At 39.7% G+C, this 24,104-nt stretch overlaps 1 protein-coding gene across 1 annotated transcript in view; it reads left to right on the forward strand.

Moving 5' to 3' along the window:
* Positions 1 to 3,482: 3,482 nt before the first annotated feature.
* The window catches only part of LOC126278417 (uncharacterized), a 144,968-nt gene continuing 124,346 nt past the window's right edge, over positions 3,483 to 24,104 (forward strand). The window contains exons 1-2 of the mRNA XM_049978527.1: positions 3,483 to 3,635; positions 3,805 to 3,875. Coding sequence (XP_049834484.1) covers positions 3,584 to 3,635; positions 3,805 to 3,875 — 123 coding nt within the window. The 5' untranslated portion in view covers positions 3,483 to 3,583. The remainder of the gene's footprint in view (positions 3,636 to 3,804; positions 3,876 to 24,104) is intronic.

Consider the following 24,104-nt stretch of genomic DNA (forward strand, 5'->3'; position numbering starts at 1 on the left):
GTACCCAAAGAATACAGAAATGATCCAGGCAAAAGACAGGAAAAGGGACAACTCAACAGGCTCGAAACCAAAATAACTGAAATCAGCACTTATTTCCTTTGGTGCATGGCACACCGTCGCTGTAGGTGCTCCGTACTGCTGACTCCTAACTCCATGAGGTCCGTCCTCCATGATGCCTCACTTGTCTTCCTGACACCAGAGTAAAAAGGCGTGGGACTCCACTGCCCTTCGCCTGATTCGAAGGTGGGTTTTCTGCTGGATGTGGGGAAGAGGTGGTGGGGGTGTGTCCACAGATGGCTCTTGATGATAGAAACAGCAACATTTATTGATCAACTGCAATACACTGGCTGTTGGCCCTCTGGGTGAAGTTTGTTTCCGCTCGGCGGTGGCCAAGACCTCCGGCGGACGGCCACACGTGCGCCAGTTGCTGCGACTCTAGCTGCGCTGATGTAACTGGAATCCGCTGCCTCTGAAGTGGCTCTGCGACCTTGCTGGATTGTATAGCGGCGGCTGGAACCACGTGCCGCGGGCCTCTGTCGTGATCGCGGCGTGGAGAGGGACGGGGGGGGGGGGGGGGGGTTGTGGCGGCTGCGGCGTCAGTGTTACAAATCAGTGCACTGTCTTAGCGACCATCCTTGGATGCGGCTTATAAATACAAATGGTCTTTTTCGTACCTGAACTTAAACACACACAGAAGAGAGATAACAGGAGGCAATATTAATTATCCAGAATGAGAATTTTCACTCTGCAGCGGAGTGTGCGCTGATATGAAACTTCCTGGCAGATTAAAACTGTGTGCCCGACCGAGACTCGAACTCGGGACCTTTGCCTTTCGCGGGCAAGTGCTCTACCATCTGAGCTACCGAAGCACGACTCACGCCCGGTACTCACAGCTTTACTACTGCCAGTACCTCGTCTCCTACCTTCCAAACTTTACAGAAGCTCTCCTGCGAACCTTGCAGAACTAGCACTCATGAAAGAAAGGATATTGCGGAGACATGGCTTAGCCACAGCCTGGGGGATGTTTCCAGAATGATTAATTAGTATTAATTATGTTTGATATTTTACAAACTTTGCTTTTTTATGTGCTTGGACAAAGATCTTTTTCCTTTATGTTATTATAACCGCGCTCTTTCAGATTCACCTTTTATATATATCGGAATTCGCATTTGAGATCAGCACCCGAAGACGTCGATGGTTCGTGCTGGACGACTATCTCTTCAATTTACGGATCCTTTCTTTGCCAAGCCAAGACAATCAACAATCTTACAAATAACTAGTGACACAAAATAAAACACACATGGATTAGTAATAATTATATTCTGAGATAGAAACATAGTTTAAAAACACACTTACATCATGCGATTACGAGTGCCGGTAATTGCAACTCGTGAATAAAATATTGAAATAATACAATGTTAATGGCGGTGTGCCACACACGCCCGATCTGTACAGGACCTATCAAACAAAAAGTAACCTAGAGGTAGGGATGTAAATGTGGAAGCTTGTGGGTAATGTGGAAACGTCTAGTATCTGGCCTGCAGAGTGCTGCACTGTAGTGGGGCAGCCAGAAATTGTTGCAATAGTTCCTATTTGTCACGGTCGAGGGTTAGAACTCAGTTGAGCAACAGACGCCGTGACAGTGATGCAATTTACGTTCGCGCATTTTCTAAACCTTTTTCGAGGTAAGTTGTGCTATAATATTTATCTATATACTTCGTAGTTATATTTCTTTACGTCTGATAGCTTATAAAGTGAGGTGCATAGAAGGTTTAGGCAGGCCTTTGTCAATCTTAAATGGATAGTTGCTTAATGTAATCTACCGAAATTTAAAGTGGCCATTGTGTACGTAACGTGGAAGCATACATACGATGGCATATGTGGAAACGTTTCCACAATACCGACATAAAATACATTACTTCTAATACATTTTGCGTGTTTCTACATGCCACGAAAGCTAAGCGATCGGAAACCAAGAGCTATTGTGAAGAAGTGGAATGTTGAAAACATGATTAAGGCTATAATAGCCTCAAGGGAAAGCAGGTGGGGTTAAGAAGAGCAGTCAAAGCTTTCAGTGTACATCAGACGAGACTTCAAAGGTTTGTGCATAATGATATGTCACCTAAAGAATGTGTTTCTTTGAGACTTGGACGTAAGCTTGTACTACCTGATGCTATTGAGAAACCATTGGTACGTATATCATTGAAATGGATAAACAGAAGGTCAACATCGTTGTCAAACACCTCATCAAATACGTGTGTGTCTCCACAAGATATCATGCCAGCCCCTCCTCTAAGGAGGACGGTTTCCGACAGAGGTTGTAAGCCAGGTTCATCAGCTGTTTTGACATCTTCGCCTTATAAAACACGCCTTGAAGACCTCTTATTGAAGGGTAAACAGAAGCTTCCAAAGGCATCTGCCAAAAGCAAGAAAAAACGTGAAGCCCCTCCTAGAAAACGGTGCAAAAACCGGCTTAAGTTATCTGAGGATTCAGATGAAGACCCCAATGCACCAACTGTCTCTTCAGGCGAGTAACATTTGGATCTCGCAGTTGAGGAAGGAAAACCTATTGAATAAGCTGCAGTTTGTATTTTATGTGAAGGCGCATTTTCCAAAGACATTCGGGGAGAATTGTGGATTAAGTGTGTAGTGTGTGAGGAGTGGAGTCACTCTTTGTGTGCCGGAAATGAAGGAGACATTTACATATGCGATTTTTGCAAGTGAACTTAACTTATGAAGCATTTTTCTAATACAGTTTTGTTTAAAAATATTTTGTATAATTTAAATTTAATATAAAATGAAATAGTTTCTAATATTTTCAATAGTTTTCGTTTGAAGTAGTCAGTTTACCACAATTTTAAGTCGTTTCCACATTACCCGCAATTCTTGAAAAGCTAGCGAGTTGTCCAAGCAGAAAATGATTTTAATTTTTAACATATTTAGTTTTTGTGTTTCATAATATTACATTCAATGCAAAACATTTGAATTAGCTTTGGCTAATTTTTTAACCTGAAAGAGAAGTAAACATTTCTTTTATATAGCAAAAACAAACTGGGTTTCCACATTTACACTCCTACCTCTATACTTTCATCATCCCTGACGATCGTAATTCTTCCTCTGTTTTCCAGCGGCTGCAGGCAATGTTTGCATAGCCGTGGATTTCATCTATGGTTTTTTAATGTATCTTTATTTTTCAACTTAAAACTAAGACTTTTTCCTAAATAACCGCTCAGCGTGCAAATGTGCCTCTAAACTGCCCCCTGAGTTGCGAGGCGAAAGGTCACACCTGCAGGCGAGCAACTCACTCTTTAGCACATTTCATTAATACATTTGCAACTACATAAAATATGCAATATACATAATATTCACATGTAATATGTTTGTCTTTGAATGTGGCGGGTGCGCCTTTAACTGTCTTATGTTGGTATCGCGCTTGTATCAGTTCTACGAGTATGTTGGCACTGCAGCTGTCGCTCATGCACAGTCGCGTGTTATTGCAGCTGTTGCGCGGCGGTTGCGTAGCGAAGTTCGTCACGTGTCATATTGTTTATTATTATTTCGTGCCTTCGTGTTAGTGGTCGTTATGACAGCATTTACCATCAAGAACTTAGTATGTGGATTTACATTTGAAACAGGTATAGAAACCTATAGTTACAACATGTGCTAATATTAAATTACAAGTTATTTTTGTTCGTTGTCTTTTCACACAGTGTTGTGCTTGTAATGTCTTTTTGTTTCAGATATGTTTTTTTGCACTAGATAGTACATCATCTGATAGGTGACTGTAAAATTCCCATTTTACAGCACGAGTTCGTGAAAGAATGGACTCAGGACCTCGGGCGGCACGGTGCTGTAGTCGTTTCTCGTTCAACCAGGTAAGTGTGTCCGTCTTTACCGAGAACGTTATGCTCCCTGAGGACCCGTCCAAAATTCCTCCACCCGTCGAGTGGTCTTCTTCGCGTTGGAAGAAAGTGACTATAGGTACAGTAGGGAACAAGTTCTTGCTATTCAGGTTTGCGGAGATACAACGTAGCAAATGTCAATTTGCGATGCACTCAAAAGTGTCGGAGCATTTCACTAAAAGTTTTTTACGTGATTTGCTTGTTAAGCGATACATAAATGTTCGTACACACGTAGACGTGGGCGTAGTACAAATGTCCACTGACATGTCTTTACACACAATTCGTAATACGATTTTTGCATTTACAGTTTGTAAACCAATTCTCAAACACAAATAGTTCATCCATCGTCTGTATACAACACGTTATATGTTGAATAGTCTCCTTTTCTGTGCGTTGAATGGCACACCATTTTCTCGTGGTTACAAGTTTAGCGATGCACAGAGAACGTTATACAGCTGACATAACTTTCTCATATGTTCACATTTTACAGGTACAAGCATTGTACACAAGTGAGCATACATTGTTTGTTTTACATAAATGCAGATAAATGCGTGGAAATGTGTTACAGATAAGTTCCTTTACATAGGTACAAATACTTATAAAGAAGTTACATTTTGGCTTTTACACAAATATCGCAACACATTTCTCGTGTTTTACAAGCACGATTGGTTAAATAAAAACATTTTCCAATAGATTTACATTTTTTTTACAATCGTGACAGGTTTAAATTTTGTGTTATACGCTGTGCAAGTGATGTCACCTGAAATAAAAAATAGTTACACGACATATCACACCAGCATTAAGACTAAGCACATATCTACTAATAGACAAAAGCATGAGCTAACATAAGTCTAAAAAAATTATACTCGCGACACGAGTGTGTCTTGTAATCATGTCCTTAGCTGCTTGTAAGTATGCATGTTCAGTGGTGAGATGCGTATCTATTCGGTTTCTGGATGAAAATGTCAGCTGTAAAATAATTGTTTTACGTCAAACAGTCGTTAGTAGATGAATACTGGCGGTGCAGATAGTCAATCTCGTAGGCGGAAAATGTCTTCAGACCTGTTTTTAAAATTAATATATAATTTACTTTAAAGTTTTGTGTGGCTACTGTAAGTATTCGGCGAAGACGAATATCTTCTTTTCCCTTCTGTTGCTAACACGAACAGCTGAAATAAAATTCTTATACTACGTAGCTTCTCTGTGGAGGTACTATGAGGTATGTGTATTTGATACTTGGGTATAACTTAAGTGTGATCTATAGGTGTGTCTATCGTTGAACATAACATACTTTTAGATCACGGTGAGCATATAGTCCAATAGTTTTGTTTGTCTTACGATGCTGCAGCAGATATGCATTGGGATGAGGAGTACTGATAATGATATAAGGATCGTCGTACAACAGACGCCGCTGAAGAGCTGATGATTTATGGAGAGTACGCACCAGTACCTCCACACCTATTCTGTACTGTTGCTTCCTTTTGACAGTGCGCGCATAAGCTTTGTTTCTTCTATCGGCTTCCGCAGTCAGCGTCGCACAAACTCGTCTTAAGTTTCCTTCGTGGGTTGCATACTGAAAATAAAATTTAGGTAGTGGTGTTGTCCAATCGTTCTCTTCCTTACGATCGAACATAAGTTCATTTGGAGTATAGAGTGTTTCATAGATGTTGAGGTTATTGTGTACCTCCTCGAATAACGACAAATACGTTACCCAGTTGGTATGTTTATTAGAAATGTGTAAGTTCTCCTGAATCGGATAACCTCACGGAACACGCGTTTAGTGGGATTACATTGTGGACTGAACCTAGAAATTAATATATTTATAATACTATTGACTTTTAGAAATTTTCGTCACTTATGTCCAGTATAATATGCGGCATTGTCGGATAGAATGGCTTTTGGTTTTCCCACGTGAGGAATGTAGTCGCATGAGAAACGTCGTGTGATGGTTGTAGCAGCAGCTGATCTTATGGCATACAGTTTAACGTGTTTGGTGAATAGATCATAAAATGCGAGGATATATTTTACAACTTCACTGCTTGTGGGATATGGACCACTTATGTCAGTACTTACTATTTCTAAAGGATCGCTGGGTAAAATGGAATGCAGATCAGTTTTTGTGGATAAGTTCAACGGTTTAGATTTCTGGCAGATCACACACACATCTTGAGTACACTCTGTATCTTGCGTCTCATATTACTAAAATAGCAATAGGTACTGAGTTTTGCTAAGCACTTCTAGGTACCATAATGACCCCAAACAAAATGTGTGTGCCAAATTAGGTTTCGTTTAGAATCTGTGGGAATGCAACACACAAAGTAGTGGCTTCAGGATATCGGCGATAAAATAACAGATCATTACGTATTAAATATCGGTTTGATAGAGGATGGTCAGGTTGATTCGTGAGTAAAATTCTTACCTTGTTCCAGTGCGGATCGGTTTTTGCAATGTTGACATATTTCTGCATAAGTCAGTGTAGTATTGGTGATATTGTTTATCCTCCATAATAAGTATTCTGTAGTCCTTTACATTCTCCGGATCGGAATTACTCTGATTCAAACCTTGTGGTAGGCGAGACAAAGCGTCGGCTATGACGTTGTCTTTGTCCTTAATGTGTAAAATTTCAAAATAATGATTCTGCAGTGACAGGGCCCGCAGTGATAATCTGGGATGTACTAGCTTACAGGTTAACAAAAACGTGAGCTTGGTGGTCAGTATAAATTTTTGTGTGCGTACCATGTAAATAATAATTAAATTTCCTGAACCCCCACACTATAGTGTGTTTAAAGTTCTGTGGGAGAATACGACCGTTCACATTTACTAAGTGTGCGGCTCGCAAAACTAATAATTTTCACCCGTTCATGCTCTCCATTCTTTACAACTTGGAACAAACAACAGCCTAATCCATATGATGAGGCATCACAAGACATACAAATATCTAAATTAATATCAGGGTGTTCCAAAATGTTTGCATTGACTAATGCATGCTTAATACTATCGAAATCTTTCTGACACTGGTCAGACCATATCCATAGCTTTCTTTTTTAGAAAGTTGCATAGATATTTGCTGTTTAAAAGTGGGTGTGGTACAAACCGTCGGAAGAAAGAATAGTCCAAGAAAAGATTACTATTGTTTTCTAGTCCGTGGACTAGAAAACAATAGATTGCGTCTAATTTGCTTGGACCAGGTCGTATACCTTGAGCATTAATGATGTGTCCAAGATACTTGATCACTCTGCAAGCAAATTTCGACTTTTTGAGATTAGCTGTCACTCCAGCTTGTGCAAATTTGTACAGAATCCTTTGTAAGGTGTCGATATGTTCGGACCATGTTTTGCTGGCTATGAGCAAGTCATCTACGTAGTGAGTGACTGACTCAGCTAATTGATCACCAAGTACTGTGTCTAAAGCGGTGATAAACTCCTGAACTAACGTTCAGATTGAAGGGAAGAACACAAAATTGATAAGTTCGCCCTCCAAATATGAAAGCAGTATATTTTCTACAATCTGGGGTGAGCGGGACTTTCCAGAATGAATTTGTCAAGTCTGCGCTAGAAAAAACTTAGAATGTAAAAATTTATAGAGTTGCTCTTGTAAATTTTTTAGTTTCGTGCGGACTGGTAAAAAAAATTTCATTAATTGCACGAGAGTCCAGAACAACTCTGATACTGCCGTTGCGCTTCTTTACGACAAGTAAAGGAATGCAATAAGATGACGTGGAAGGTTCAATAATTCTCCACTCTAGCATTTGCTTCAACTCGTGCCATACTGCGGGTCGTTGTGACAGTGGCATATTATGTTTTGTGGAAGAAAATCTGGTGAGGCTTAACTTCTATCTTGTATGTGTTGATCACACCTGGTCGTTTGCTGAAAACCTGTGTATATTTAGACAAAACAACAAAGAGTTCATTGCGTTCATCTCGTGTGACAGCTGGTGTTTGTGACAACTTATCACTAAGACTTTAAGATCCTTGATCTCGGCTTCAGGTGTGTGTGTCTGTGCATCAGCTTCATCAGCGTCGTGTATTAATTGAATCTTGTACCCAGTGCAACATTTTTCATGTTTTAGAGTCCTGCTATCCAGATAATTGAAATTTCACTGACCTTATCTCTAAGCATGCATTTACGTTTGGAGAAGTAAATTGTGCTGTCCTTCTCATATAAAATATCTAAACCTAATACGCAATTTGTAACCAGGTTGTGGACGACTAGGAATGGCCATTGTACGGTTCCATTACCTACCTTTACATTCACAAATACATGCTCCTTAACTCTAAAAGACTTACTACCTACGACAGTTAAAATTTTGCAATTCTGGACAGTATACTCTGGCACACGTTCAAATTCACACACTCTTATAAAAATCATATGATAAGACACTAATAGCCGCTCCTGTGTCCAGAATAATTGTAGTTGAATACCACCTACAACACCAGTGATTGAGGCTAAAACAATTTCACTAGTTGATGAACGACTTTGCGTGTTCTCTTGCAGGAGTTCATCTGATAAATTCTCATCGTGATTGTATCTTATAAGTAATAGTGGTTGCTGTACACAACTGTTTGGTACATGTTCTTCATGTGTTTGCAAAGCAGGTGTATCAGGTAGATAACTTAAATTCAAGTGCCCCCCCCCCCCCCCACCCCCATTTCTTCCACAGTCACGACGTGGGGGATAGTTGTGGCTGTTCTTAGTTTGACGTCACATTTGTAGTGGGTAAAAACTGATGTATTATTAGCTACTTCGATTACGTTTACGTTCTGGTACTGTCTATTCCAGTCACCGAACTGTTGTGTTCGTTGCACTTTTGTGTTTGGACTCACCTGCAGGTTCGTAGGTGCGTTCTTCTTTTGTGTTTGCATTTTGGCGGCGAATGCCATTGGTCTTTTGTTGTTTTGCTGAGCCAGTGTCGGAACATTTTGACACTGAGCAGCGTAGTTGTTGTTGTTATAACTCCAGCTCTGTTGCTGGTTCGGTGAGGAATAAAAACTGTCTCTGCTTCGTTTGTTATTTTTTCTACTGTCTTGGTAGTGGTTATTACTATTGTTACTGTATGATTTCTTGTGCGGATTACCAGTAGCACGATAAGAATCATTGTGTTCTGTGTAGCATGTTGGTTTTGCTGCGTGTATGTAGTTCTGCGTTATCCTGTTGCTTGTTTGGATTGCGTATCCGACAGCAGTCGGCACGTCTGAATTTGTCTACTGTGTGTACCTTGCATGGCGCTTGTGTAAACATTGTAGCAACTGTTTTGCCGCGCGGAACACTGGTCCTCATACAGTATGTCAATATAGTCAAGCACAGTAAGAAAATATTCTGCGTAATTATCGGAATATGCAGAAGTTTTTCTTTTATATTAATGGCAATCTTGCCTTCAATGCGCAGAGGATATCACGCGTTGCAACTGGCTCGTCAAGGAAATGTCCCATGTTAAGATACTTTTCAAAATATCTGCGCAAATTGCTATGTTTAGAATTAAATGGTTTTGGTTCTACAATTTGTCTACAGAGTCTTTGTACTGAGTGCGACCAGAATTTTCATAAAAGTGCTTGCTCAAACTGCTCGTACGTGACGCATCTGTCGGCTTCATTGCACACCCATACAGCTGCGTCGCCTTGGATGTAACCGACTGCATAGGATATTTTCATGCGGTCGCTCCACGTGCGAGGGAATGCATTACTGAATGCTTTTAGAAAAATGACTGGATGTACAGTTTTCTTTTCAGGGACGAATGGCTGAAATGGTCTGTTTTTGATGAGACTTTCTTCCTCTTTCGCATTGTAATAATGGCTACTTTCAAAGTTGTTATTGTGAGGATTAAATGTTGCATGATATGGAAACGTTGCTGACAACTGTCTCGACTATAATGTAGTGTCATGTTGCGGCGCGTACTGTTGCTGCGTGTGTGTATTGTGCGGTGTGTACGCGTCATAAATATATTTATACTCATTTCCAAACTGAATGTTTTGATCGCTACGATCTTCATAAAACACTGGTCGTGCACGATTGTCATACTGTTCGTGTAGCGGTGTGGCAGATTGCGCTGTTTCATTTATTTGATGTTTTTGTTCAGGAGTTCCGCGACAGTGTCGTGGACAACAGTACGTAATTTTTCCTGAATGCATTGATGAATATACTTGTCTTTTTCATCGATCCAGCTGTGGAATTCTTTGTTAATGTGTGAAAATTGTCGGTCAGTTTGTAATTATATTTTGTCAAAGAGCTGCGTGTCTATAGTGTCCACCTTGCTCTCTACCGGCAATAAGCATTTTTATGTTGTCGTGCACGGCCGGATATGACTTGATTTGAGATACAACAGTTATCTGTTTTACGAAGGTTGTTGACCTCTGTATGTGTGCTACGTCTTTACTAAAGGTTTTTTGCTGTATTGCAAATTCTGAAAATTTTGTGCTAAGATCTGACACTTGTGTAGCTAGTTGGTCATTTATTTCTTCAACACGCCTACACAAAGCATCATTTGTTGTATTTCGTGTATTTAAATCTGTTTTAATTTCATCATGAGTCGTTTTCGTTTGGTTCATGATTGCTTGAAACATTGCAAAAATACTGTTAGTTTGCTTTTGTTCCGCCCCTGTCACGTAGCTTGACATGATGTCAGACATTAAAATCGGTTCGAAATTGGCTTTTGGTATGTTACTGGTAGACGGTCTGTTACCCAAATTCGCGTCACCAGATTCGTCAAAGATATGTCCTTTGTCAAAATTTACGTCAACTGTAACATTTTGAGTATTTGTTAATATGTCAGAGTCGAATTGTCACAGTTTGTCGTTTCTGGCTTTCCGTTAGTGACCGGAATATAACTTGAAATTTACACTTTCGTAAATGGGAAATTTTGATCGAGTAAGTAAGCAAGCTACCATTACGCAAAGCACTTGGTCAAATTGCTGATGTGCAGATGCGGTTTCTTACCTTGAATCCGCGATTGCAGCATAATTTCAGGTCCAGACATGAGTTCCAATTACTGGTATCTGTTGAATGATCAACAATGGCGTCTCGAATGCAATTTGTTGTTTCCGATAAAACATGTAAGAAAGGAAAACAATGTAGTAGATACAATGATGCATCCTGTCCGGTCGCCAGTATAAATATAAATTGTCTTTTTCGTATCTGAACTTAACACACAAGAGAGATAGCAGTACGCAATATTAATTATGTTATTTTACGAACTTTGTTTTTTATGTGCTTGGGCAAGACATCTTTTTCCGTTACGTTAATTATGACCGCGCTCTTGCAGGTTCACCTTTTATATATATCGGAGTTCCTATCAGCACCCGAAGACGTCGATGGTTCGTGCTGGACGACTATCTTTTCAATTTCTGGATACCTTATTTGCCAAGCCAAGACACTCAACAATCTTACAAACAACTGGTGACACAAAATAAAACATACATGGATTAGTTATAATTGTATTCTGAGATAGAAACATAGTTTAAATCCGGCCAGAGTGGCCGAGCGGTTCTAGGCGCTTCAGTCTGGAATCGCGCGACCGCTACGGTCGCAGGTTCGAATTCTTCCTCGGGCATGGATGTGTGTGATGTCCTCGGATGTTAAGTCCCATAGTGCTCAGACCCATTTGAGCCATAGTTTAAAAACACACATCTTGTGATTACGAGTGCCGGTGATTGCAACTCGTGAATAAAATATTGAAATAATACAATGTTAATGGCAGTGTGCCACACACGCCCGATCTATACAGGACCTATCAAACAAAAAGTAACCTATACATTCGTCATCTGACAATCGTAATTCTTCCTCTGCTTTCCATTGGCTGCAGGCAATGCTTGAATAGCCGTGTATTTCATCTATGGTTTTTAATGTGTCTTTATTTTTCAACTTATAACTACGACCTTTTCCTAAATAACCGCTCAGCTTGCAAATGTGCCTTTAAAGGCTGCCTGGCATCGGTGGGCCAGGATGACTGGCTCCGGTGCTGGTCACGGTGGTTTGTAGAGTCAGAGACCCAGATCGATGGAGAACATGCTTTGGCCACAATACATTCTAGGCAGCCTCCTGCGGCGTCCGACTATAGTGACGGTGATGACTTCAACGTTGGCACCACTCCTGCGCCTGCTAGGCGGAAACCTGTACGATGACGGTCACTATTACGGTGACTGCAATGACAGTGACTGCTCTGAACTGGCGGCGGCGCTGAGTGATACAGGCTCTGCGTCACTCCAACGCTTCACAGAGAAAACCGGCGACGAGCTGGCTGCCGGTCCTTAAATGTGACTTTCTGACGCTGAAGTTTGCGGTTCTTCCTCTTCATTACTGAAAATATCCTGCCTTTAACTAACTTAATTGTTCTACTCATTCGACCCTCTACAGAGCAATGGAAGGAAGTCATTTGGTCAGTTTAGTCTATGTACACACTGTCTCCAAATTCTGTCCAAGTTTGGATCTGAAGACTAAAATATGGCAGGGATTCGGTGATGATTTTGGCACCCATGTCATGGTATTCCATGAGACACATGAAACGTCCTTCCCATGGTACAAAATGTTTTCCTTAATGGTCGTGCTGTGTTTAAAGACGACAGGGTAATTCTTCACACAGCTAGCATCGTTCTCAACTGGTTTTGTGAGCACGAGGATGAACTATCGCATCTCTCATGGCCACCACAATCACCATATTTCAATATTATTGAGGCTTTGTGATCTACTTTTGACAGAAGGGCGCATTATTGCTATCCACCTTCTTCCCCCTATTTTTGCAGGAATAATGCTAAAAGATGCCCTTACAAAACCGTACACAACCTGTATTCACCCATTCTGAAACGACTGCAAGCTGTCTTGGATGCCAATTGTTTTCCTGCACAGCATTAGGCATGGTTTAACATATTGCGTTTGTCGTGTTCTCCTATTTGTGACCAGCACATTAGCGCACGAAGAGTTATTTTCTCAAGACATACACACAGTTTTTTTTTACTTTAATACTTGACTGACAGTTTAAATGTTTACCGTAAACTAATGCGTCTTAATGAATAGATTTAATTAAATATAATCAATAATTACATGAAATATTGAAAATCAATATTTATTGGCCCTGGAAACAACTTGATATGCAACCTGCATCTGCAACATGGTACCGTTGCAGCCGTTTAATGATGCAGATATCGCACACACGTCTTGTTTCACCAGCGACCCACCGATATGCGTCCCTTGCACACGTTAAAACCGTCATAGTTCATCAAGGTATGAAAGCCCAGTGGACAGTACACAGCTTACTCAATAATAAATGACCGTTTTTCTGCAGTTCACATTGATATGATCTACAAATTAATTTTAATGTTTTATCCATGACGTCATCCACGGAAGCCAGATAACCAGTCATATCGTCACATCAACAGTCATCTCCTCCATACCCAACAATGCTCATCGATTGTTCAGTTACCATAGTCGAAACAGGCCCATATAGCACAGCTGCATAAAGATACAATTAATCGTTTATGTTGAGGGCTGTATTTGTAATGCTTGAATGTATTGACATTTAGCTGCGGCCGAGAGGTTCTAGGCACTTCAGTCCGGCACTGCGCTGCTGCTACGGTGACAGGTTCGAATCCTGCGTCGGGAATGGATGTGTAAGATGTCCTTAGGTTAATTAGACTTCAGTAGTTCTAAGTCTAGGGGACTGATGACCTCAGATATTAAGTCCCATAGTGCTCAGCCATTTGAACCATTTTGTTGACATTTATTACTGAATACAAATAAAACGAAATAATAATAGGGAAGAAATATCTATACAAGTGGTCAGGAACAGTCTGAAAACTTCAGAGGGTGTTGCAGGGTTGTTTGTGTTAGACACTTGTTAAGAAAACTGTTAGATACGTCCCGCCGTTTCCGAGTTAGTTAGCTGTGAAGTTGCCAATCAGTTCGTTGGGCACACAAGTTCAAGCGGCTCATCAGATAGGCAACAATTAGTAGCAGTTGTTTTTATAGTGTAAATAATAGCGAACGAGACAGCTCAGCCTTTGGCTTGGGTTCGATCCTTACTACCATCTCATGTCCAATTATTGTATCGCTCTCTTGTGCGGTTTTAGGAAACCAAATAAGGAGGACACGTTTGACGACACCATCTGGCGGGCAGCTTGAATCTGAGTGGCTCCAGGGTGTTTGGTTAATTTCAATGCTAAATTACTTGGAAACGGCGGAACTTAACGATTTTTTTTCTTAACAATTATTTCTCAGCAGATGTTATCCTGCAACACCCTTACAAGTATTTTAGATTGTTTCTGACCATCAGTAGGCTTCCTTTCATGCCTATAACTTTATTACAAGACAGTGGATAATTTCAAGCACCTCGTTTGAAAGAAAGCTCATCTGTTAAACCTTGCAGGAACTATGAGAACAAGGCGGTTAGAAGGCTTCGGCGCATCTCTCGTATTGGTGGTTCGAGATACTCTTCGGACTCTTCAGAAGAGGTAGGAAATAAAGCGGGAATGACGAGGCCCGCGTCAGGGACAAGATAAATGCAACTGTCGGGAGGTGATAAACGACCTAGCACACCATGGAGGCAGTTACTGGCTGTGTGGCTATTGTCTGCCATTTTTAGTGCCTCATCGTGGTGAGTCTCATGGCCTATTGGTAGCTAGTTTGCTGATTCACGCTGCGTAAGTTCTAAGACTGATATCTTACGATCCATCCGTCAGTTCGTTAGTGTGTGAGCTGCCATATATCCTGGGGTTCCGCCCTGTGCAGCTTGGTTCATTACCAGCAGCTTCATCTACGTCCATCAGTGCCCACATGTTGCTGGTATTAGCCTACTCCACCCGCGCTGCAGAGGTGCTCTGGACGTTCCCTGCCAAAATCCAGCTTTTGTGCGTACCGGGATAGGAGGATGATGTCTTTATTCACGCGCTGAAGAACACTAATGATCTAATTAGTATGTCTTTCGCAGTACAAATGTTGCAAATTATGCCGTTTAGATGGTATACAGTAAGGCAGAACAGGCAATGATTTTATTTACTCCAACACTCTGAAACCTGTTGATCGCCTCACTAATTGCGGTACACTTCGGTACATTAGTTTAAATTATTAACATTGCTTTTCTTACACGTTACGTTAAAGAATGCAGTCTTTAATTGCAGTTACCTTTTTGCAAACTTTCGTATTTCTAATCGTTATAGTGTTTGACATTGTTATTATCAACATTATTATTATTATTATTATTATTATTATTATTATTATTATCAATTCTTTCTTTCTTATCTCAGACGTTATGTCTGGTCAAAAGTAGAAAGTGACGCGGACCTTGATCAAGCGTGACTTCATTTAAATTGTACAGTACATGTTATATTGCATTTAGGAACTTTCGGGTAATTGGAAATGTATCAATAACTACGGATTTCTGCAGTTGTATATACAAGTTTGGATGTAGCTGTATTGCATTGATGTACTGGTGGATATTGTGTGGTATGACTCCTGTAGTTGATAGTATAATTGGTATAATGTCAACTTTATCCTGATGCCACATATGCTTGACTTCCTCAGCCAGTTGGATGTATTTTTCAATTTTTTCTCCTGTTTTCTTTTGTATATTTGTTGTATTGGGTATGGATATTTCGATTAGTTGTGTTAATTTCTTCTTTTTATTGGTGAGTATGATGTCAGGTTTGTTATGTGCTGTTGTTTTATCTGTTATAATGGTTCTGTTCCAGTATAATTTGTATTCATCATTCTCCAGTACATTTTGTGCTGCATACTTGTATGTGGGAACTTGTTGTTTTATAAGTTTATGTTGTAAGGCAAGCTGTTGATGTATTATTTTTGCTACATTGTCATGTCTTCTGGGGTATTCTGTATTTGCTAGTATTGTACATCCGCTTGTGATGTGATCTACTGTTTCTATTCGTTGTTTGCAAAGTCTGCATTTATCTGTTGTGGTATTGGGATCTTCAATAATATGCTTGCTGTAATATCTGGTGTTTATTGTTTGATCCTGTATTGCAATCATGAATCCTTCCGTCTCACTGTATATATTGCATTTTCTTAGCCATGTCTTGGATGCGTCTTGATCGATGTGTGGTTGTTAGATGATACGGGTGCTTGCCATGTAGTGTTTTCTTTTTCTAATTTACTTTCTTCGTATCTGTTGATGTTATGTGATCTAAATGGTTGTAGAAGTGGTTATGAAATTTCAGTGGTGTAGCCGATGTATTTATATGAGTGATTGCTTTGTGTATTTTGCTAGTTTCTGCTCGTTCTAGAAAGAATTTTCTTAAATTATCTACCTGTCCATAATGTAGGTTTTTTATGTCGATAAATCCCCTTCCTCTTTCCTTTCTGCTTAATGTGAATCTTTCTGTTGCTGAATGTATGTGATGTATTCTATATTTGTGGCTTTGTGATCGTGTAAGTATTTATTATTATTATTATTATTATTATTATTATTATTATTATTATTATTATTATTATTTCTATTGCTATTATTCACTGAATAGTATTAATTTCATGTAAGCTTTCATTTGAGAAAGAAGTGTTTAAGGAGAGATGTATTCATAAGCAATTTCAAGTTCACGTAAATTGTTATCACAATTTATGCCCGTTAGTAAGAACCAAAGATATTTCCAATGTGTTTAGGATGTGGAGATCATGAAGGTAAAATAAGGGATGTGGTACTATAGACCATATACCACACATAACAAAGACCGCCCATGACTGTGGTCTGTGCTACATACTTAGGCTCTACGTTGTTTTGAAGCCAGAGTGTGCGGGACCTGCCGCCATTTTAAGAAGCCCAAATGTTCATTATTTCTTTCGTGCCCGTGCAATAGCTGTTTGAAATACTAAAAATTATAGAACTTACATTAATAACATAGCGTAAGGAAGGTAATTTCGAACGCTTTTCTGTTCTTGAAAGCGTATTTGCTATAGTAATACGACTAATTTGGTCTCGTTAACATAACTTTTTTTCTGCGGTGTCTCGGATAACCAGAAACAGAAGGAAATGATATGAAAGGCATGCTGTCGTAACCCATTTAATTCCAATTTTACTATACTTTTATCGATAGATAATGAAACTCGAACTCCGAAATCAATGCTTCTTTGCTTACTGGTATGGTATGCTTCTTGTTGATTAGATTTTCAGCTTTCAACTCATATGCACAACATTTTTATTGTAACGTTTGAGAAAAACTTACCTGCTTATTCTTTGCTAGCCCATAAACGAGTGAAATGAGGAAAGAATTAAGGCATGCTATAATATCTTCTACATTTCAACAAAGTGATTATTGAAATGTGAAAGACACAGCAGTGCATGGAGGTTTGCCTCCATACAGAATAGAGTTCTTGTTTTCGTAGATTGATTTTTTACAAAATCTTCCAGAATTGTGGAATGCTGTAAATGTGATTAAGGGAATGGTCTCAAACGCTTAAGACACCATAAAATGGATGTTTTGCTTTAACGTGTACGTGATAAACATTTTAGTATCGATAGCTTAACATGTGTAAGAAGTGGGCCTCGCATTACAATAATAGCCCCTTAGTTTCATTTCCCGGAATATTTCTCGTCAGTAACTCTGTCAGTTTTCTTAGGAATAACCAAACATAGCACAATTGGAATGTACGCCTACTTTGATCATCTGCTTGATTTTACTTTTGTATTTCATTTTGAGGTTTTCGAAGTATACAAGTCTATACCATGCTTTGTGATATACCAGTAGTTAGTTACTTATTTTTATGTTCCAGATATCGTTTGCCAAACAAATCGTAATGATGTGGAACAAGTTATTATGTACTAACATCACTTCTTTTTTTGTTGTAAATATGCCTCCATGCTGATCATTTATCAGGTTTTTCGTTTTTTTTAATTAAAGACAGGCAGTTGTTAGTAACTCCTACCCATCAGCATTTAGACATTACAGTAACAGACAATCTTCTGCGGAACCGGATGACTTATCAAAGAGAAACGTTTTCAGTTTAGTTTCAAATTTTACTTTGCTGTGAGTCAGGCATTTTATATCATTGGTTAAGTGACCAAAACTTTTGGTTGCAGCATTGTGAACCCATTTTTGTGCCACAGACAACCTTCATGTAGCGTAACGAACGTCATTTTTTCTTCTGGTACTATAATTATGTACATCACTGTTCCTGTTGAACTACAGTGGATTATTTAGAACAAACTTCATCAGAGAATAACTATACAGTAGAACGAATAGGTTGATACACGCAGAGCACAAAGCAGGCAAGACGAAAAGCGTGTTTCAGTCAAAGCCTTCTTTGAAAGGAACCACAGCACACATTCACCTTCATAGATAATACACACGAAATTCAAGTAGACGTGAATGTTGTCTCCGGCTGTTCTAGCCATTATCTTTTCTAAAGAAATGTGAACTACTGCCGGCCGGGGTGGACGAGCGGTTCTAGGCGCTACAGTCTGGAACCGCACGACCGCAACGGTCGCAGGTTCGAATCCTGCCTCGGGCATGGATGTGTGTCATGTCCTTAGGTTAGTTAGGTTTAACTAGTTCTAAGTTCTAGGGGACTGATGACCTCAGATGTTAAGTCCCATAGTGCTCAGAGCCATTTGAACCATTTTTTGTGAACTACTACGTTGTCTTCAGTCCAGCGGCTGGTTTGATGCAGCTCTACACTAATAATTATGGGCTAAAGGAATTTAGGGCATCAGGTGCAGCCTCAACAATCAGCGCGGTTATGTAGCCATGTGTTGTGAGGGGACGAGACAGGTGATACAGTGAGGCTCGGATGTCGGAGCGTTTTTGATTTGAAAGGCAATGAAAAGCACAGAAAAAAAGAGAGAGAACGGGCACTCTGTAAAGTAAGGTGAATCTAAAGTCAGATGACAGAAATGAAACTACAATAAAAGTAAACAATGTATCCATAATTCATGTTTTCCAAACAAATTATTGCTTGAATTGCTTCATTACGAATGAAATATGATTCCTTTAAACTTTAGATTACGTTCGGATCGACTAGTACACCGGCAAGCACCGTAGAATTTTTGATGAAACAACTACGTCTACACACAATCGAAGCATACCACACTCTCGGCACTGGGCACGGGCACGTTAGAGACACGTCACAAGGAAGAGTTACAGCGGTGAACTATGGAGGTATGAATGCGGTGAACGTAAATTTTGGGGGTAGTTAAGATAGCGGACATCGGCTTCAAGTTTGTGACGGACCGACACCTCCCTTCAACGGAGCTGCTCGTTTCATTTGTTCAAGCAATTAAACTTGTAGATTTATACTTCTCATTATTAAATCTCTGCTGAATATTTCTTGAATACGGAATATTATATCTTAAATTAAAAAATATATATTATTCACTGTCACTTATTTTCACTTAAGCACAAATATTTCTTCTCGCACACGTGTCAAGTCGCTGTAAGTTGGTATAGCCAAAGAGAATATTTAATTTTCTCTCCACAAACTTCATATGAAAATAAGGAATAGAATTTATAAATAAGAATGCTCATACTGTTTCATATTTTCTTCACAGTCTATTTACTTGCTTCTCATTAAACAAAACATTCAGAAATTATGCTGTTACCTGCTCGCAACTGTCATTGAATTTCAGTACATATACGTAACCTTGTGCGACAGATCCTGTTTCTTTGATTCACAAGATAAATGAGATTTCTTCTTTGATTGGATACTGCATCCAGCCACGGGTAATCGCGCAATGCGCGAAGTAGCCGCCGGCGCTCTCCAAATCTCCTCAGCGTAGATGCAACAAATTGAACATACACTTTGTAGTTTTAACTAAATACAGTGACACATTAAATTCAGTCTTATACGTTTATACATTACCCTCTACCCTTTCTTCCATTCACGAGTGATGATGCGAAGAATGACAGTCGCCAAGTCTACGCATGGGCCCTGTGTTTTCCTATAGCTGTCATTTCGCAAGAAGTATGGTCGAAGGACGTACGTTTTCTGGTTCTTTTTAGAACGTACGCACTAATTTCATTGGTACCTTATTCATAATGCACAGTCTCTCTATTTCACAGTCTGCCAGTGAAGTTTATTGAGCACATATGTAATTCTCTCGCGCTTTCCAAGCGCGTAGTTCTCCGTTGAATCTTCTTTAACTCTATTGTTAATCCAGAGTAGCAATGGTCCTACACTGTGAAGAATGGGTCGAACGAGTGTTGCTACGTCACTTAACTCTGGAGTTGACTAAGAAAAAAATTAATGAAGACTTTTTTCGTCATCATGACGTAAAGTGCAGTCCAGCCATTTTTGCTGGTGTATATTTCTCCATTGATAATACATTTTGCCCAGGGGAGCAAAACTAAGTACTTGTGAGGTAATCATTCAATCCCTAAAAAGCAGTTAACTTGGCGTCGTAGAGGTAGTTCTCTTCGGGCTGTGTGGCAGGCGCGACAGTGACCTGTCTACGCAGAGAACGAACCCCAGACGGCCGTGGAGCTTGCTCGTCTCCCGCGAAAAAAAAAAGAAAATAATTCCGAGAACCCAACCCTCGTGAAAGAAAACATGAAACTTATTACGTAGCAGTCCATTAAATAAAACATAAACAAGTTAGACATTTACTTTACTCGCGACAATGGTACGACTACTGTTACCAACAATTTAGCGACATTACCTTTTTTTAGGCCACTTCTTTCATGGAAGAAGTATACTTTTCCCGTGAATCTAAGGCTATCACTTGATTTTCCTTCAACAACTTTTATGCTGTCATGTCACTGAAGATCGCTCAGGAAAAATTTCGCATAGGTATTTAACGTTTTCTACTGTGTTCTGCGATTTATCGCGAAGAGCGCACTCTAACAGTAATGAATTTCTTTCTCTGTTAATGAGCAACATATTGCACTTTTTCACCTTGTGGATCGTCTCGTTACAGTCTTCCCGTCGTAACGTTCCTATGAGTAACAGAATGAGCCGAGGAAAGCCTCACGGAGCATCCCATGTTACCTACTAGTTTGTGTGTATATACTGTAAACAGTAACGACACTGTTTGTCCCTTGAGGTAGTCCCAAAATTACATTCACATTTTTAGAATTTTTCCGTTAAGACCGGCGTGCCGAGTTCTGCTTACAAGGAAGTCTGGAATACAGTCTCGAATCTTTTCCGACACTCGATAAAGTAGTATTTTTTTACGCTTAACGATATTGCAAAATTGTATCGAATTCTTTGCACATGTCATCGAACATGAAATAAATCTGGTCGTTGATGTCTACGGTGTTGTGGATCTTAGCGAGCATAGTTTTATAAGATCTTTGTTTCCGGATCCAAGTTAATTTTTCTTAGAGAAGATTTCGTTACATAAAAAGTTCATAATGTGTTCCATAATGCTGCAACAGATTCATTTAAGCGATATAGGTTTCAATAATATACCCCTGTCGGCCAAACCTCTTCTAAACAGGAATTATGCCCACTGTTTTGCAATCGCTACGTACCCTTCGCTGCTCCACTGACCTGCAACAACCTTCTGCTGGAATAAAAACAAATCCTTTCGCGCAGTCAGTGTAGAAAATGGCACGTACATCATCCGGTCCAGATGTCTTTCCATAGTTGATCAGTTTCACTTGGTTTTCTTATTCCGCGGTGATTTATCTCAGTATTTGTAATTTCGGCGTTCAAGCGGTGAGTGAGTAGTGGAACTGCATTAAGATTCCGCGTTGAAAAAAAAAATTGTGACACCAATTTCGGTATTTCTGCCATCTCTGTGACATCTTCTGTTTCCGTGCTAGTGTGGTCACTGGTCGGCTGGATAATTTTGGTACGCTGACTGACATTTTGTAGAACTAAAACTTCTTCGGATTGTTTGTCAGACTCGATGGAAAAATTTTATTTTCGAATGTATTGAACACTTCTTGCATTGCTCGCTTTACCTGTTCGTCCCAAGAGCTGAATATTGGATGATGAATTTTCAGATAGTCGGCAATTGATTTCCTGTCTCTCCTGCAAACGAAAAATATTTTCGTATCTTCCATAATGAACTAATAAACTGCCCATCAGCGCACCTTATGTCAGCGTAATGGCGTGCCGAAACGTTGTGCTCGTCGGACACTGACGTCCGGCTGCTCACATGTGGACTACAGCATTTCTTTGGGGAAAATGAATAATAAATGTAATGCGAATGAATATACAACTTTTCACAAAAACTGGGTTAATCATAACGAGACTAAGACAATCACGAAGATAAGAAGTAATGAGTCGAACAAAAATACGCTTATTTATAAAATTGCGCATGACAGTCATAGGTGAAGTCAAAAACAGTCCTTTTTACAAAAAAATTAATTACATTAGATAGTAATAACCAAGATGTTAAAGCAGATTACGATAGTCGAAGAAAGCTGCTGGCCTCGATCTTAAGATGATCATATATACTTAAAATTAAGTTACATTAGTTCACCGCTAATAAATTTGCAGTCAGTGCCATTTTAATGTCGTCTATACTCAGAACGTGGGCATTCAAACGAGCAGTTGAAGGGGAAGACTGAGCAAAACATAAAAGTAGCTAAATGAAAAAAAAACTGAGATAACAGAATTCAGAAGAAAGTATATGTTACACAACTTACCCATATGAGTCGAACTTTTGAAACTGCTGACGACTCCATTGTACAGGGAGCACGAAAATACGTATGACACGAAGTGTATGCAAGAGCAGTCTTACGCTACTGAAGTAAGACATTCAGGTTAGCGCCACTGTCTTGGGGTCATTCTACCCTTTGCCGTAGACCATTCAACGGTACTGCCCCTGCATCGGAATGTGGTATAATACAACTCAAGTGAAGATTGTAGCTGTGTTGCGGAGGCTTCCTGCTCAAATTACCGCCGCAAAAAGAGGTCACAAGCGGACACGTCCAGTCAGCGTGAAGGTCAGATATTTTTTTTCCGTTGTGAGACATGAGCCTCACTGGAAACTCGCTGCGTAGAAGCCCGAGTGACAGTCGCGCTAGGGCACCTTCCTGTTGGGAACGTAATTGTCGCCAGTGGAGAAATCGTTTACGTTGTTTGCAGACTACAAATATGTCGACTATAGTTACATACTGGAAACGCTTCGTAGCTACGCCATATTATGCAACATTTTGATAAGAATACGAACCCAGTCGGCCGGTCCGAAGCATCTTATACCGCTCTCAACAGTAAATTTGCCTTCATGTATCTACTGGTTTGCAGTTGCCCAGCTTCTGCTTCATAGCCGTGAATAAATGCCCCGCTGATAGTGATGAACTTGTTACTATAATCATCAACTCCTTGTCAAATCATTTCTAAACACTTTCCGCTGTTCCCATTAAACTTTAGATAATGTAGTAGCTGCACAGAGGCCAATGATTAATTTATAGGTCCAAACGCGAATATGTGAATATGCTGAATTGCGGAATGTAGTGAATATAGTTAGCTACAATCTTTTCATACTGTGAGAAATTCATAAGCTTCGGAAACGGCCCAGGATTTCTGATTTGAGGCAGATACTGTCACTCCAAATTCATTCACTCTGTGCAAATCTATTTTACATGTAATAACCGTCCAGTTAGTTAATATGCAGCAACAGCACCCCAAAAATATTAGATTGACATAATGGAGCCAACTTTAAGATAAATATCACACAAAACCTATTCCAGCATCGCCGTATGGGCACTGAAGGCCGTGTTACAAACCAGATGCAACAATGTCCGTTGCTGCTCTATTAGGAATTGTTTCCGTGCACATCAATAATTGTTTAACAGCTTCTCCTTTAGTAATCCGTTTTACTTGTACAGATACCAATTTTGTTGAAGAGCCTGTATCATTCATTCATTAACCACAATGTCATAACTTGCCACACCCTCACAGTCTAGCGCCATAATGCTATAGTCTTTGAATTACTTCATCAATGTCAATGTACAGAAGAGCTCCCAACCGTTCCCACAAACGAAGGAAGAATACCACAGTGTAGATGGCCCGTTACCTCCAACATCTTGAAGTCTTTCCTCTGAAATTAGGCATTTGTTTCCTCGTACACTGATCCAGAATTCCTCAACCACAAATCCGATACACATGAAAGCTTAGAAATACTATATGTGAAGAATAAATAAAAAATAAAAATAAATAAAGAATAAGTAAAAACGAAAACCCACTGATGATGGCACAATGGTACCGAAACATGTTTGGGTACTGAGAAACAGTGTTTTACGTAACTGGCGGACCTCAAATCTCAAAAATTTTAACTACAAACACGGCCAATACAATGAGCTGGAAACCAAAAGATGGATACTT

The sequence above is a fragment of the Schistocerca gregaria genome, chromosome 6, assembly GCF_023897955.1.
Source record: "Schistocerca gregaria isolate iqSchGreg1 chromosome 6, iqSchGreg1.2, whole genome shotgun sequence".
Lineage (NCBI taxonomy): Eukaryota > Metazoa > Arthropoda > Insecta > Orthoptera > Acrididae > Schistocerca > Schistocerca gregaria.